At 36.9% G+C, this 15,664-nt stretch overlaps 1 protein-coding gene across 4 annotated transcripts in view; it reads left to right on the forward strand.

Annotated features, from left to right (window-relative positions):
• PPP2R5C (protein phosphatase 2 regulatory subunit B'gamma) overlaps positions 1-15,664 on the forward strand; it is a 192,001-nt gene that overhangs the window by 53,733 nt on the left and 122,604 nt on the right. The window contains exon 1 of one of the 4 annotated variants that reach the window (XM_073349668.2): positions 5,394-5,565. The exons of the other annotated variants lie outside the window; for them this stretch is intronic. Within the exon in view, the coding sequence (XP_073205769.1) occupies positions 5,472-5,565 (94 nt within the window). The 5' untranslated portion in view covers positions 5,394-5,471. Of the gene's footprint in view, positions 1-5,393; positions 5,566-15,664 lie in introns of those variants that run through there. 4 annotated transcript variants of the gene reach the window in all.

Below are 15,664 nucleotides of genomic sequence, written 5' to 3' on the forward strand. Positions count from 1 at the left end.
CTCTCTTTTGCTCTTTTTTGGAATCTCTCAGTCCTACCATTTAATCTGTATTTTAGGTAAATATGCTTGATCCTAAAATAAGCCTTTTAATGATGTTTGCTAGCAATTAAGGGATTTTGCATAAGTTCTTTTGCCTGATTCAGGACACACATTACTCTTGTTATGACACTTCCCTCAAAAATGCCTCTAGTTAACTGATCCACTTGTATGAATAAGTAAATTATCTGTCTGAAACATCCCCTTTTTCATTGAAAGACTTTTTGACTTTTTTTTTTTTAAAGACCCCCCTTCCCCTGACTGAAATTAAAGGTGATGGTAGACATCAAATTTCTGGTGGAAGAGTTTACAGAGACTTCCCATATTGCACCATATTCATTCTTTTTGAAAGAGACCAATTTCAGAAATCATAACTTAAAATATATATTCACCTGTTTTACAACAAAGCTGCCTCTTTGTTTCTGTTAATTTGCACAAGCTTCAAGAGGATTTCAATAGTTGAGGACTTCTCCTAGTGCTTTTCGTCCTTTTTTTAGGCTGAGATACTCATATTTATTTCAAGTGGTGTTTTATCAACGTAGGGAATTATTCTCTTCCCGTACATTGAGTTTTATTTAATTAGTTATTGCTTTTTGATGGCATATGTCTTCTGCCCCACCCAGTATTTTCTACATTTCTTATTTCTGGCTTTTCTTTATAAATTGCTCTTTAGAATATCCTTTCTCTCCTCAGTCCCTTGTCTTTCCTCCTTTTAAACCAACCCTAATTTTTTCCCCCCCTCCCAAAATTAAGGTCTTGAAGAGAATTACTATGTTTTTGATTTTCTTTCCAAATGAAGTTGTTTAAACCAACTTAGCTTTAGTAAAGATATTTTGTCCTTTGGTTGCAAATGATTTTTTTGTGTGGCTCAAACCATGAGTGAAGCTACACAGACACTGGGGTTTTCCTGTTTTTCAGTGAGGCTGTTATAAAACACTAGAATTTGTTTGACAGTGATAGTCACTCAAAAATCTAGATTCCACATGTCACTCAAAGTGTGTTCTCTAAAGATCAAAGTGAGTGTAAATATGATTCATGGTTATTTTAACCAGCTCTCTAGTGATGGCTTTAATCAGGACTAGCCGTTGGTCTTGTGGAGCCCGAATGCAAAGTGTTGAGAGACCACATGCAGCTTCCATCCATGCTGATTGCTGTTTCACCTGCTTACAACGCTACCGAATTGTAAACACCCTCTTTGACTGCTGGATGTTCCAAAACCTTTGATGCTCCAAGTCCGGCAATGACTAGCGCTGCTAGGATTGCAGAAGCAAGACTGCCTCATATTAAATGTGCAGCCTTTTTGTAACTGCAGTTTTGGTCCTCACTTGACTGCTCATTGTGCCCCTGGGCGCACTGCTTAACTTCCATGCTGATGCACTAGCAGTGCTTTTGCTTATTAATCTTTGTAAAGAGTACCGAGGCTGGTGTGCTTGCGCAAAGAGAGACCATCTGAATTCTCTTACACTGATGTAGCATGCATAGGGCGGGGGTGGGGAGCAGCTAAAGAAAGCGAGTACCGTGTATACTTGTTCATAAGCCGAATTTTTTTTAGTAAAAAAGGGAAGCATCGGAGAAGGGGGTTGGCTTATGAACGGGTATAGAAAGGGGGAGAGGTGGGACACAGCCCCTCCCCACAACAGAGGGGGCAAAGAGAGGCAGCACAGTCAGTAGAGCCAGAAGGGAAGAGGCAGGGCCAGAGTCTCTCCGCTTCTGGCCACGCTGCTCTCCCACCAGCCTCCGAAGCAGTTGCAGCTCCAGGGCTGGCAGGCTGTGGCCATGCCGCCCAGTCTGGCCCACTGGAGCAGGCTGCGGCCACACCGCCTAGCCTGCCGGAGCAGATCCGGGCCGCCCAAAGACATCCTCCCTGGCCCACCCCACCTAAGGTGGGAAGGGATAGGATGGGGAAAGTGTGAGGTCCTGGGCTAGGAGTGGGGTCATGTGGGGGGTGGTCACAGGGGTTACTCCTCTGACCCCCAGCTTCTCCCTCCCCCAAAATTTCCCCACCAGTTGCTGTCCCGGCCCATCAGGGTAAGCGGCTGGCAGGCCGGGACACTTTGTTTGTTTAGCTTTACCTCTGTGCCTGCAGCCGCTCAAGGTAAACAAACCATCTTGGCCCGCCAGCGGCTTATCCTGATGGCCCTGGGAGCCAAAGTTTGCCGAACCCTGAATTATAGGATCGGCTTATAAATGGGTCATAAAAATTTTCCATTTTTCCTTCTCCATCTTGGTGGAGTCGGCTTATAAATGAACCGGCTTATGATCGAGTATATATGGTATATTGAGGAGAGTTGTCAGAACTAGGGCTGTCAAATGATTAAAAAAATAGTCGCCATTAATTGTGAGATTAAAAAAATAGTCATGATGAATCTGTTTTAATCACACTGTTAAAACAATATAGAATGCCAATTTAAATTTATTGTAAATATTTTGATGTTTTTCTACATTTTCAGTTATAACACAGAATACAAAGTGTACAATGCTCACTTTATATTATTGTTTTTTATTACAAATATTTGCACTGTAAAAGAAAAAAATAAGATCAAAGCATGTTCCTACTTTTAGGTGACATTGTAAATGGGCAGCATTATCTCCCATAAATGTAAATAAACTTATTGGCTTAGCAATGGCTGAACAAGAAGTAGGACTGAGTGGACTTGAAGGATCAAAAGTTTTACATTGTTTTGGTTTTCAGTGCAGTTATGTTAAAAAAAAAAAATAAAAAAAATCTACATTTGTAAGTTGCACTTTCACGATAAAGAGATTGCATACAGTTTGTATGAGGTAAATTGAAAAATACTATTTCTTTTGTTTACAAATATTTGCACTATAAAAAGATAATCAAAAATCATATAAAGTGAGCACTGTACACTTTGTATTCTGTGTTGTAACTGCAATCAATATATTTGCAAATGTAGAAGAACATCCAAAATATTTTATAATAAATTTAAATTGGTATTCTGTTATTAACAGTGCAATTAAAACTGTGATTAATCACGATTAATTTTTTAAACCAGTTAATTTCTGTTGAGTTAAAAGCTTGAGTTAATTGCGATTAATTGACAGCCCTAGTTGGAACCAATGAAACTGCATTGCTTTAAAGTTAAAATTGGCTTTAGTGATATGTCTTAGCATATTACAAAACAACTAAATTTCACTTTGGCTAAATGAAAAAGCAGGGCTTATTTAAAGAATTCTGTCAACATTTTTTTTTTTAAATAATGAAGCTAGTTTGTCACAATATTTCTCCTTTGTTCCACGGTCGTGGTATTTTGTTTTGAGTGCGGCAGCATGCGTGGTGTTGTTCAGGATCTAGAACAGCCCTTTCCCAAAGAGTTTACAACTTAGAGTTCACTGACAATACTGTATAGAGAGAGTACATCAGTTGTCAGGTGATTATAGTCCAGTCATCAGGTAGAGCTGTCATTTTAATTTATATTTTTGTTTTTAAATTTAGTTTTGTTACAGGCTCAGCCCTTTGGTATGGTGTTTGTTTTGTTGGGAGTAAAAACTCATTTAACTAAAATGTGCACAAATTGTTTTCATGTATTCCAAGAAACAGGGAAAATATCTTTAAAATGTTTTCTAGGGTTTCAGTTAATTTGGAAGAATAGGGAACTTGAGTTCCAATCACCACCTGTTACATAAAAATTACAGTCCTTTTTTCTCCTCTCTGACATACCTCTTTTCTAGACGTATGTTGATAGTTTAGGCTGGTGCTGCTAGACCTTAAATATTTGCATTGTATTAGAGAGCATTTTTCGGGGCAGATACAAGCAACATAATGCATTTATTTTTCTGAATGCTATCCCTATGTGTGGGAGGAGTAAGAAGCAATAAGGAGAAATGATCTCTCAAATATTTGCTTTTAAGGGGTACTGTCAAGTTAAATCTTAAGTTGTAAAGAAATATTTACCTACTGTATATCACTAACAATACATTTTAATGGGTTTAAATTACAGCAAGGGAGATCTACGTTAGACATTAGGAAAAACTTCCTAACAAGAGTTCTTAAGCACTGGAACATATTACCTAGAGAGGTTGTGTAATCTCCGTCGTTGGAGGTTTTTAAGAACAGGTTAGACAAACACCTGTGTGGGATGGTCTAGATGTACTAAATTAGGGTGACCAGATAGCAACTGTGAAAAAACAGGACAGGGAGTGGGGGGTAGCAGGTGGCTATATAAGAGAAAGTTCCCAAAAACACCGGACTGTCCCTATAAAAAGGGGACATCTGGTCACCCTATACTAAATTCTGACTCAGTGCAAGGCAGTAGATTAGACAACCTATTGAGGTCCCTTCCAGTTCTATGTTTCTATTATTTTAATAAAAGTGAAAAGCTTAAAAATTAACTGTACTTGTTACTATAATTTTTTTCTTAGCTTGGACAATCAATTCTGAGTTTCACTTGTTAATACCCAATATGGTTTTCAGGTTATTAGTAGTGCAGTGTTTGGGTTTCAGTATTTTTAAACAAACATGGTTATTGGAATTTTGAAAAGTGAAATAATGCTGAGTTTTTATAAAATCTTGTTTTACAAGAGGTTATATTTTAGATTAAATTTTAAGATGCCTACTTTTCATCTTAATAAGGATATAAGGAAGAGGAATGAGGTATAAAAGATTAATTTTATCTTAACAGAAAACTTTACAAAGTTTCCCATAAAGTGTCCACTTAACTGGTTACTAAAGTTATTAATTTATTTGGTATGTATTGATTTATTTGGAATAAATCATTAGGAGGTACAGCATTGAAATTTAATGTTTCATGCTAGATTTAGTTACAGTAAGGTAAATGTACTTAAAAATGTGAGATATATGGCATTTGAAAATTAACATTGTAAAAAGATATTGCTCTTATTATGCATTTAAATCAAGCGCTGATTGAATCACACTATTAATATGATATGAGTATTAATGAGAACTTTTATTTTGAGATTCAGTGGCAATTGTTTTTAGGAGAAAATGTCTAAACTTCTGCGTTTTCAGCACAAGTACATGTCCCATGCCTAACACTTTTTATACATGTATATGTTGTGCACAACAGTAAAATCATCATGGGTGAAAGTTTTCAGTAATTTGTTCAAGCTCCTTTGTCAAGATAAGTTTGTTTACACTGCAGGTTTAGCTCATGAGAGTGTGCTGAGAAAAGGGCTCTCTGTTTAAAATTACTGATGAATGGAGGCACAAGAGAAAGCAGAAAAACGTACAAGCTTAATGCAGTGACAGCCACACAAAAACCTTTTTTGATTTGCAGCTTTTTAGTGTCATTTTAAGTTGCTGCTATTAGCCAATCAGATTTCTCCTGACTGCTTACATCACTAACTAGCCAGTTCCCTCCAGCTGCAGAGAGCTTCAGTTTCTTTTTTTTTTTAAACTAAAATGGAGGCTGGTTTCTTGCCTTAAGGAGTACATTGCCTTTCCTGCTGAAGCCTAGATGTTGACATGTAATAAAGCTGGCAGCAGGATGGTGGTTGATGCAGCCAATTCCAATGGGCCGTTTCAGCCCGTGGCCCTTTTACATATTAGAGGTGAGTTATTGTGTGTTTCAGTGAATTGAAACTGTGTGTGGCTAGCTAATAAATGGCTATTGTGATTTTCAGATAAGGAAAGCAGGAAGTCCTTTGTAGCAGAATCTATTCTGTTTTGATGCAGACTCAAGATAATTGTGGAATATGGAAATCAGTTTTGAATTAAATGCTATTTGGATAATTTCAGAATTCGGGAAAGCATTGCTTGTATAGTTTAAAAGCAGGTTTTACTGCTTTCTACTGTGACTCTCCCATCCCCCTTTCTAGCTTTGCTGATGTCAAAGGATGTGAAGTCACTACCCCAGAAAGGTATTGGGTGGGGGGCAGGGCAGAGCTAAGTTATCCGTATACAGTTTGTGTAGCATAATGTAAGTGTTCAGAGTGCTGCAATGCTTTTTCTGTGTGAACAAATGAGAGTGCCTCTAAAATCACTACAGATAGTAACTGAAGTAGGAAGTCCACTGGAAAAATACCCAGAATTATAATGAAAATATCTAGTATTTATTCAAAAAGCACTTCCTAGAAGTGTGTATGGTTTTGTTGTTGTTGTTTTACTTTAACAAACAAGTTGTGTGAAAATTGGCTTTTGTAATTTGAATATTAAATATTTTTTAGCTGTTGAGTATATAGTCTAGGATTCATAGAATAGGAATGTATTGTAAATTTACATTTTTTACCAAGTTTCTAAATTTGAAACAAAATTAGGTATGGTGTTTATGTAGGGAAAAAAATACATGTGTGGAATTGCTATATTTCTGGTTTTTAAAAGCAGTAAAATACCTTAGAAGGTTAAAAGTGTTTTTTTTTTTTTTAATGTCAATTCTCTTTCATTGACTTTGTTTTTATAACTCTTTTTGTGAGTCCAAAACATTTATGGGATGTGGTGAGAACAATGTGAATAACTGCATTCAACCTTTATCAAAGAAACAGAGCTGAAATGGTACTGCATCAACTAGTCTTTTCAACTTTTTGTGGCATAAGCTAAATTGTTCAGATGCATACTGTACATAGATTTCCTGTATTGAAAATATTTTGCTATAAAGGCCAAAGAATTCCTGCTGGAAAGCCTGGATCCCTGATTTAAACAGTAGAATCTGATCTCTAATAGAGAGAAATTATAATTCCTTGTGATACCTTTTAAAAGGTTAGTATCACCCAGTTGCTTGAAGAGGGATTTGGATGTATTCCAAGAGACCATAATATTGGCTTGTGGGTGGGGAATTGCTATACAACCGTGGTTCTCAACCAGGGATACACATACCTAGGGGAGTACGCAGAGGTCTTCTGGGGATACATCAACTGATCTCAATATTTGCTTAGTTTTACAACAGTGTATATATTGTACACTGAAATGTAAGTAGTGTTTATATTCCATTTGATTTATTTTATAATTTTTTGGTAAAAATGAGAGGTAAGGAAGTTTTCAGTAATAGTGTGCTGTGAGACTTTGTCTGATTTTTGTAAACAAGCAATTTTTAAGTGAGGTGAAACTTGGGGGATACTCAAGACAAATCAGACTCCTGAAAGGGATACAGTAGTCTGGAAGGTTGAGAACCACTGCTCTACAAGACGTTTTATCCATTGAGTGAGAGCAGGGACTCTGCCCATAATCAAAGGAATACAAGCCAAAGTGACTGAAAGCAGACCTTCTCTACCTCCAACCCCACCGCCAAAAAGTACTCTGTCAAGTTCCCCTCGTTTCTTTAACGTAATGTGCTGAATTTTTTGGTTCACTGAAGCTTATCAAACTTAAGATGAATTTTTTAAAAAGGCTGCAGAGGTGAGATCCTAGCAATTACAGGCCAGTAAGCCTAACTTCAGTACCAGGAAAACTGGTTGAAATTATAACAAAGAACAGAATTATCAGATGAACATGATATGTTGGGGAAGAGTCAACATGGCTTTTGTAAAGGAAAGTCATGCCTCAGCAATCTGCTAGAATTCTTCGAGGGTGTCAACAAGCATGTGGACAAGGACTAATCCTATTGATATAGTGTACTTGGACTTTCAGAAAGCCTTCAGTTTGGGACCTTGTCAAAGGCTCTTAAGCAAAGTAAGTAATCATGAGATAAGAGGGAAGGTCCTCTCATAGATCAGTAGCTGGTTAGAAGATAGGAAGCAAACAGGAATAAATGGTCAGTTTTCACAATGGATATTAGCCAAGATGGTCAGGGACGCTACCCCGTGCTCTAGGTGTCTCAAAATCTCTGACTGGTAGGAGCTGGGAATGGACATTAGGGGACGGATCGCTCGATAATTGCATTGTTCTGTTCATGTCCTCTGAAGCATCTGGCATTGGCCATTGTTGGAAACCAGGATACTGGGCTAGATGGACCATTAGTCCGACCCTGTATGGCCATACTTACGTTCTTGATTCAAAATTGGAAGGTTTATTGAATTATATTAAATTCAGTGCCTCAAGGTCTGTATGTATTTCCATAGTATAAATGATACATTATCATGATCAGGTCACACTTTACCTAAACATTGAATTTCAGTGCATTGCAGAATGTTGTATTGACAAAAGGTACAGGTTGGGGCTTCTTCGGGGTGAGGGTGAAGGTGGGGTGAAGTAACAGGAGTCTCTGGCAGATGGGAACAGATAAGATTTTCGCACTCAGGAGGAGGTCTTTGGCATTAGGGAGTGGGATACATCTCTTTCCCTTTTGGATAGAGACGGAAGGACTTGTAGTTTTGGGGAGAAGGTGGAGTTCAACAACTTTGACAGATGATAGCTGCCTGACTGCCCTGATATCCAGGATTTCCTCCACCATTGATGGAGGAAAGCATCAGGAGCTGCATATTTATATTGAACGAATATATATATATATCATCAACGAATGCTAAGTGTCAATTTTGAAGCCCAATGAAAACATTTAAATGTGAATACTTTGAGACAAACTGGGGGAGCTCCTGCATCTCTTACAGCTGTTGTTCTAGAAGATATTCTGTTGCAGAGATGAGATGACACAGCACTGGATTAAGTTTGGCTTGTGATGGGGAAGTTTTCTTTGCAACTGAAAAGGATATTTTTTTTTTTTTTAAAGTGAAATCTTAGATGCTAGAACAGAATTCTGCAGCAAAGGGTGGGTTTTGTGGTAGATTCTGTGGCTTCAGTTTTTTTAGTTTTTTTCATAGCTAAACGTAAGAGGGAGTCCCAAACAGAATCAAAGGAGAACACTGTTTGAAATCCCAGTATACTCTTTCAGGTTTGGAGGGAAAGAGGTAGGTGCAAGGGCTGGGCTCTTTGCTAGGATGCCCCTGGATCTTGCTGGTGAGTTATTTTTGGCATCTACTAGAGCTGATTGAAACTTGGAATTTCCATTCTATAGGAAATGCCAACACTTCAAAATTGCTTATTTTCCCAAATTGGAATGAAATTCTGAAATTTCCTTTTGAATGAAATTTCCCACAGAACAGCTTTCAGTGAAGTGTCTTGTTTTGACTTTGATTCATTATATAAATTGCATAATATAAACTGTATACTATATTTTATAGCATAAATAATATAAACGTCCAAACAAAAGTGCTTTGACTTTATAAAAAAATATTTTGATGATTTTCTCAAATTTAGGTAGAATCAATATGTTCCTATAAAATGTTTTGATTTAATCAAATCATTGTTTTCTGCCAGAAAACTTATTTTCAGAAAATGTTTGACACACTCTAGCAGGTTGCTTTTGACTACCCATTGTCTGGTAAATATTTTAAGCTATGATAATAGGTGTTTATCTTAAAAACAATATAGTATGTTTTGTGCACATTAATTTATATTTTCATAAAACTTGTATTGGGAGTATTTGCTAAAGATGCTTGTGGAAAATATTTAAAGATAAAAATGCACTTCCATATTTTACTACTTTTTTCATTTCCATCTTAGAGGAGAAAAGAGATCTATCTACTAATGCTAACTCAAATATTTTCTATAAATAGCTTAAACAAGAGTTATGAAAAGTGGGAAGATGAATTCTCATTCTCTCCCCCTCGCCACTTCAAACAGAAGTCTGGCTTTAGTAAAGTCTTGTCTGTACTAGGAAAACTTGTAAGCACTTTTCTGCACAGATGCAGAAAATTATAGCTGTGGTATAGGCAGAATGCAGGCATTTTTGGAGAAATATGGATTCCATTTTTTAGTGTGGACAACAGCCTACCAGCTTCCACTCATAGAGAAAGAAAGCTTACAACTATTTCCACTGTAGATGTATCCTCCAGCCTTCTCTGCACGAGCATTTTTGGAGAAATCTCCCACCATTGCATTGCGACTAGCGCAGCTTCACAGATGGTAACACAAGAAGCAGTGCTAGTATAAACTGGGGGCACAGTCATTTTTACCACTGTGTTATCTAAATCTGCTCTGAAGTGCACTGATGGCAATAAAACAGTGGGGGAAGATTCACCAAAATACCCCAAAACAGTTAGTATAGACACTGCTTTATTGGCCTTAATTTTTAATGGCTGCAATTCATACTACACATGATAGATTGCCTTTTCACAATTTATTTCAAGCCGAAGTTTTGTGAGATCCTGAAAGTTGTATGTGAAGTGTGTTCAATTTGACTGTTCTTGCAGGATTCCCCCTGCCCTTCACCGGCCCACCGGAATTTCCATTTTGAACCAGCTAAAGTACTCTGTGTTCTAAAAGTTTGATTTTTCCCCCTAGAAGCAGCAGCAAGTTCTGGAAGATTTGGTGAAGGATTTTTTCTCTTAAGTTAATTTAAAGGTTTTGTGAAAGATGCTGTATTGACATATATTGAAAGTCCTCTTTCTGCAGAAGAGGCACAGTATAGCCAATAGCAGTGCCAACTTTTCCTCTTCTGCGTTTACCTGCCATTGTGTCTCACCTCTGATTTGGAGGACCATTTGTAGATGAGGATCATACTCTATGCCTACTTATTGCTTGGCGTCTCTACAGGATGCCAGCAAGAATGCCAGATGTAATGGTGTCTTTGTGATGTAAGTATGTGTCCATGAGCATTTGGGCTGTTTGCATTTTGGTAGCTCCCAGGGGACCCAATCAAGATCAGGGCCCCATTGTATTAGGTGTATGTACAAACAAACAGTTCAGCTGAGATACGGCACTAAACATTTGTCATATGGTGGTCTCTAAACTTGGGCTGTCTTTGAATTACTGACCTTGAGGTAGAAGGTTATCCAATTTCCATAACTACTGCAGGATCTTAAGGCAAACAAATGCTTTCTAGATGTGATATACAATACATTTACTTGTATACTTTCATATTGCTGTTACTATAAAATGCTAAAAGATCACACTCTTGGGTCCCTTTGACAGTGAACAAACATAGGAAGTATCCTATGCAATTAATGCATTAGATGATAGCCAATTAATCTTTCAATCTTGTTATATCTAATTCCTTAAAAGAAAGCAACACCATTTTTTCAAAAATTCTTGAATAAGCATACTTATTCTTAAAACAAACTGACACTTCAAAAGAGGCACATTTTTATTTAACAAAACTTGTTAAAGAACCTGGGCTACTCACTTAATTGACACGAACTATGGATAAAGGAAACACTCTTCGCACTTCCATTGAATGAGAATAACAGAAAATCAAGAGCCAAATTTAAAAAGTAGTATGGCTCTAGTTCTGTACACAGAAAAACAAATCTCTTAATTGCATGCAAGACTAAAGGGTGCATCGACCTCACTGTCAGCTGATTTAAAAAAAATGTCTGTTCATGTTTCTGAAGAAGGTCATTTTCAAAGTGTAGCACTCTTACTATAAGCTGCCCTATCTTTTTTCCTGCAGGTACCAAGGCAGGATATTTAAATTAAGGCAGGTATTCAGTGCCTATGTGTGCATTTAATGCAGTGATGTCTTCTGCATTAACTCTTAACCAATTTCTGTACTACTTATTTAGATGAAACTACCACCTAGTTAGAATGTAATGAAGCAGGTTAATGGCTGCAGTGCACTGGTCTGAGGTTAAAGCCGCTGCAAATATGTGTCTAAGGTAGGTGTTAAATAATGCTTATAAATTAGGAGCACAGAATATGGTTGGGTATTAAAGTTGAAGATGGAGCAATTGAATTTTTAATATGGTGAATGAGGGACGACTTCTTGGTTAAAAAATACCTAGGAAAAAGTATCCAGAAAAACAGCCAATTTTTGGTTTAAAGAAAGTGTTACCTGAGAGAACAATATCCAGGAAACACAGAAATTTGAATATTGCTTTTAGGTTTTTTTGCTTTTCCTGTACATTGAAGTGTAAAGTGAATCTTTTTCCTACTTTTATTTCCTGCCACAATGTGAGCCTCCATGCAGTCAAGTCAGAATTACTGTCTGCTGTTTTGAAATTGTAAGTTATTTCTAAAGCATTGCTATTTGGAGTTTGAGTTGTTTTGTTTTTTTCTAGAAAATATTAAGTTTGATTTGAAATAAAGAGAGAGTTTTTCTTTAGCCTTTTATCCTGGCTCATGATGCAATAAGGTGGTACTCAATTAAAATTTTTGTTAAATTCTGTATATAAAATTTTCTACTGTGGTCCTTGTATCACGCAGAGAACTGCCTGTTACTTGGGTTACTCTTGGGGAACACTGGCTGGCATATCCTTTTTCATTCAACTCTTCCATTTCTACTTCTAGTTCTGCTTCTGCTTGTTCTGAAGGATGTCGCTCATACTGTTTTGCTGTATTCAAAGAATTATTCATTTGATATGTGCTCTTAAATGTTGGGTAGGCATAGCTTGTATGGTAGTAAAGAAATAAGATTTTTCTAAAAATGTAAAATATATGAATTTAGAAAATATGTCATAAGATAAATCTAAGACCTGATAGAATCATGGTACTGGAAGGTACCCCGAGAGGTCATTTAGTCCAGTCCCCTACACTCATGGCAGGACTAAGCATTATCTAGACCATCCCTGACAGGTGTTTGTCTAACCTCTTCAAAATCTCCAATGATGAAGATTCCACAGCCTCCCTGGTCAAGTTATTTCAGTGTTTAACCACTCTGACAGTTAGGAAGCTTTTCCTAATGTCCAACCTGAACTACCCTTACTGCAATTTAAGCCCATTGCTTAATAAGTTAGTACCATTACAGTCTTATTCTAAAAAGGATACAATATATTTTAAAAATAAAAATGAGACTTAGCTTGCTTTTTCCTGTTTGTTGTGGTGTATAATAAAGTACCCTTTTGGCTTTTATTACACACAAAAATCAAGTATGTGCAAAAGCATGACTGCTTCTAATAAATTAATGTCTTAACATTGTATTTGTGACACATGTACAGAATGTAGATAATTATAGTCTTCACACTGTGTACTACACACAAAAATAGTGTAGAATTTCAGAGTTCAGGATTTAACCCTGGGACAACAATCCCACACCCATGCCTAATCTTTTTGGCATTGAAGGGAAATGAGCACTGAACGTTACTGATTTAGCTTACCATACTGCAAAGAATGTTCTTGTGTGATCAGAGTTGTACACTGTATTCCAGATGAGATCTTTCCAGTGCCTTATACTATGGCATTAATGTCTCTCTCTCTACTGGAAATGTCTTGCCTGATGCTTCCTAGGATTGCATTTGCCTTTTTCTCAGCTGGAATCACATTGGTGGTTTATAGTAATCCTCTGATCGACCAACACACCCAGGTCGCTCTCCTTTTCTGTGTTTTCCAACTGGTAAGCCCCCGTTTATAAGAAATTCTCACTAGACCATAAGTGCATGATCTTGCACTTTGTACTATTACACTTGCATACCATTTCTGTTACTCCAGTCTTCAAGATTATCCAGATCTTTCTATATAATATTCCAGTACTCCTCTCTATTGAAAATGCCTACCAACTTTGTTTCATTAGCAAACTTCTTTAGCACATGCCTACTTTTTGTGCAAAGGTTATTAATAAAAATATTAAATAAGAGTGGTCCCAAGATCAATTCTTGAGGAACTCCACTAGCAATTTCTCTCCAATCTGATAGTTCACCTTTCAACTCATCCTCTTGCCTTTTCCTCTTCAGCCAGTTCCTTAAGCACCTTACAATTCTTGTACTGATCCTGATCTTCTCTAATTTAACTAACAGTTTCCCATGTGGGGCCATGTTAGATGCTTTACTTGAAGTCCAAGTGTATTAGACCTACTGAATTTCCCTTATCTAAAATTTAAGTTATGTCCTCAAAGATGGACATCAGATTGGTCTGGCATAATCTACCTTTGGTAGTCCTGTGTTGCACTGCATCTCCTTTTCTGTTTACCTCCATGAATTTAACTATTCTTCTTGGAAAATTTGTTCAAAAGCCTTGTATGCTAATGAGGTCAGATTGATGTGTCTGTAGTTGGCTGGATCACTTTTTTCCCCCTTTGTTAAATATAGGTATGACATTAGCTATTCTTCAGTCATATGGTACCACCCCGAATGTGTAGATTTATTGGAAATCTTTGCCTCAGGCTAGCAATCTCATGTGCCACTTCTTTCAGTACTCTGGGATAGAAATTATCCAGTCCCCCTGATTTGAGAACATTAAACTCTTAAGTTTTTTCTTCAACTTCAGATGTGGTAATTTTCATTTTTGTGCATTCACTTCATCAGCCATCCTGCCTTCCTGCACATGTTCGATATTAGCATACTTACTGAAAACAGAGGCAAAGAGTTCATTTAGTTTTAGGACCATACCTAGAGGATCTTTAATCTTCCCATCCATGCTGCAGAGCGGTCCAACCTCATCTTTCCTCATTCTCTTTTTATTTATATAATTAAAACCCCTCTTATTGCTTATTTCAGTTTTCTTGAATGAAACTTTTAATCTGTTAGTGTGAATGTTTATTCTTTGACGTTTATTCTTCGACATTTATTCAGGTGTCATAAAAATCTTTTTTCACAATTGTTGGTAGTGAAATTTGTCTTGTTTATGATTAGACTATAGTTTTCTCCATTTTCTGATAATGTTTTTCATCCTGACCCTCTTCAAAGCTCTTAATTGATTTCATCTGTAGCATAGGTAGCTAGTCCTCTCCATAGGATACTAAATGCAGTGCTCCTTGTTGAAACTGTGTATTTTAAACCATACAGTCTTCTATTACTACTTTGCTCTTAAGGCTAATAGAAAATTCCATGTAGGCTATGTTTCTTGTTGCCTTACTATTAGATTTCTTATATCTTAAAATTTTGTAAACCAAAGTGTCTTCAAATTATGATTTGGAGAGAGATATGGGGATGGGGGAAAATACTTGTAAGCATGTCCTATCTTCCAAATATAACAGTAGGCTACACCAGAGATTCCTAGCTAATATAAAGCCGAACAAGCTATACACTTTTTGTAAAGTTGAACGGTTGGGTGTGAATGAGTAGCACTATCTTAGTACAAAGCATTACTAGCAATACCTGAACCTGCTTTTGGCAGCTAAGCAACAAACACTTCCGTTTGGGATTCTATTCCTCTTATTAGAATTTCTACCTGAGACAGAAGGCCACATCTTCTTTCTCTTTTCAGGTATAAGTTTTTCCTGTCTTTTTAAGGTAAATGAAATACGATAAAGTGTTGGGGAGATTGATTTATTTATTTTTTCCATTCTCTGATCGCTACAGAGCATTGTTAAATGAATTAAATGGAAAATTCTTAGCATTTATTGTACTCCTGACAGAATGCACAGCTATGTGTCTTTAAGTATGAATATCTAAAATATTATACAGAAAATGGAATTCTGCAAATGTGTAGTGTTCTGAAAATATGCATAATTGACTTTTTACTGTATTTGAGCCAAATTTTTCCTTGATGCAACAACATGAGACTTTTTCACAGGAGGGAATTGCTAGTAATAGTTGCTAACATCTGACACTAGCAGCACTGGCTGCTGAGCAGAGAACTGACCTACCTTTGATTAAAACAGCATTTCTCTCTTTCCTCCCCAAAAGACTGACACAACATTCTGGTAGCTGAGCTGCTTGACTCTTTCTCTTCTCCTTTTTCATATCCCATAGAGTCCCCAAACTCAACAGCCATGTAGATCAGAGGAAGGTATTGCTTAAACTGACAATAGGAAGGATAGTGCAGTGTATTGGGAAGTGGGTTTCTTATGGAGCATATAGGAGACAGCTTGGCAGTTAATCATTTAGGGAAAGAGAATGAGGCTGGCTG

The sequence above is a fragment of the Lepidochelys kempii genome, chromosome 6, assembly GCF_965140285.1.
Source record: "Lepidochelys kempii isolate rLepKem1 chromosome 6, rLepKem1.hap1, whole genome shotgun sequence".
NCBI classification, from domain to species: Eukaryota; Metazoa; Chordata; order Testudines; family Cheloniidae; genus Lepidochelys; species Lepidochelys kempii.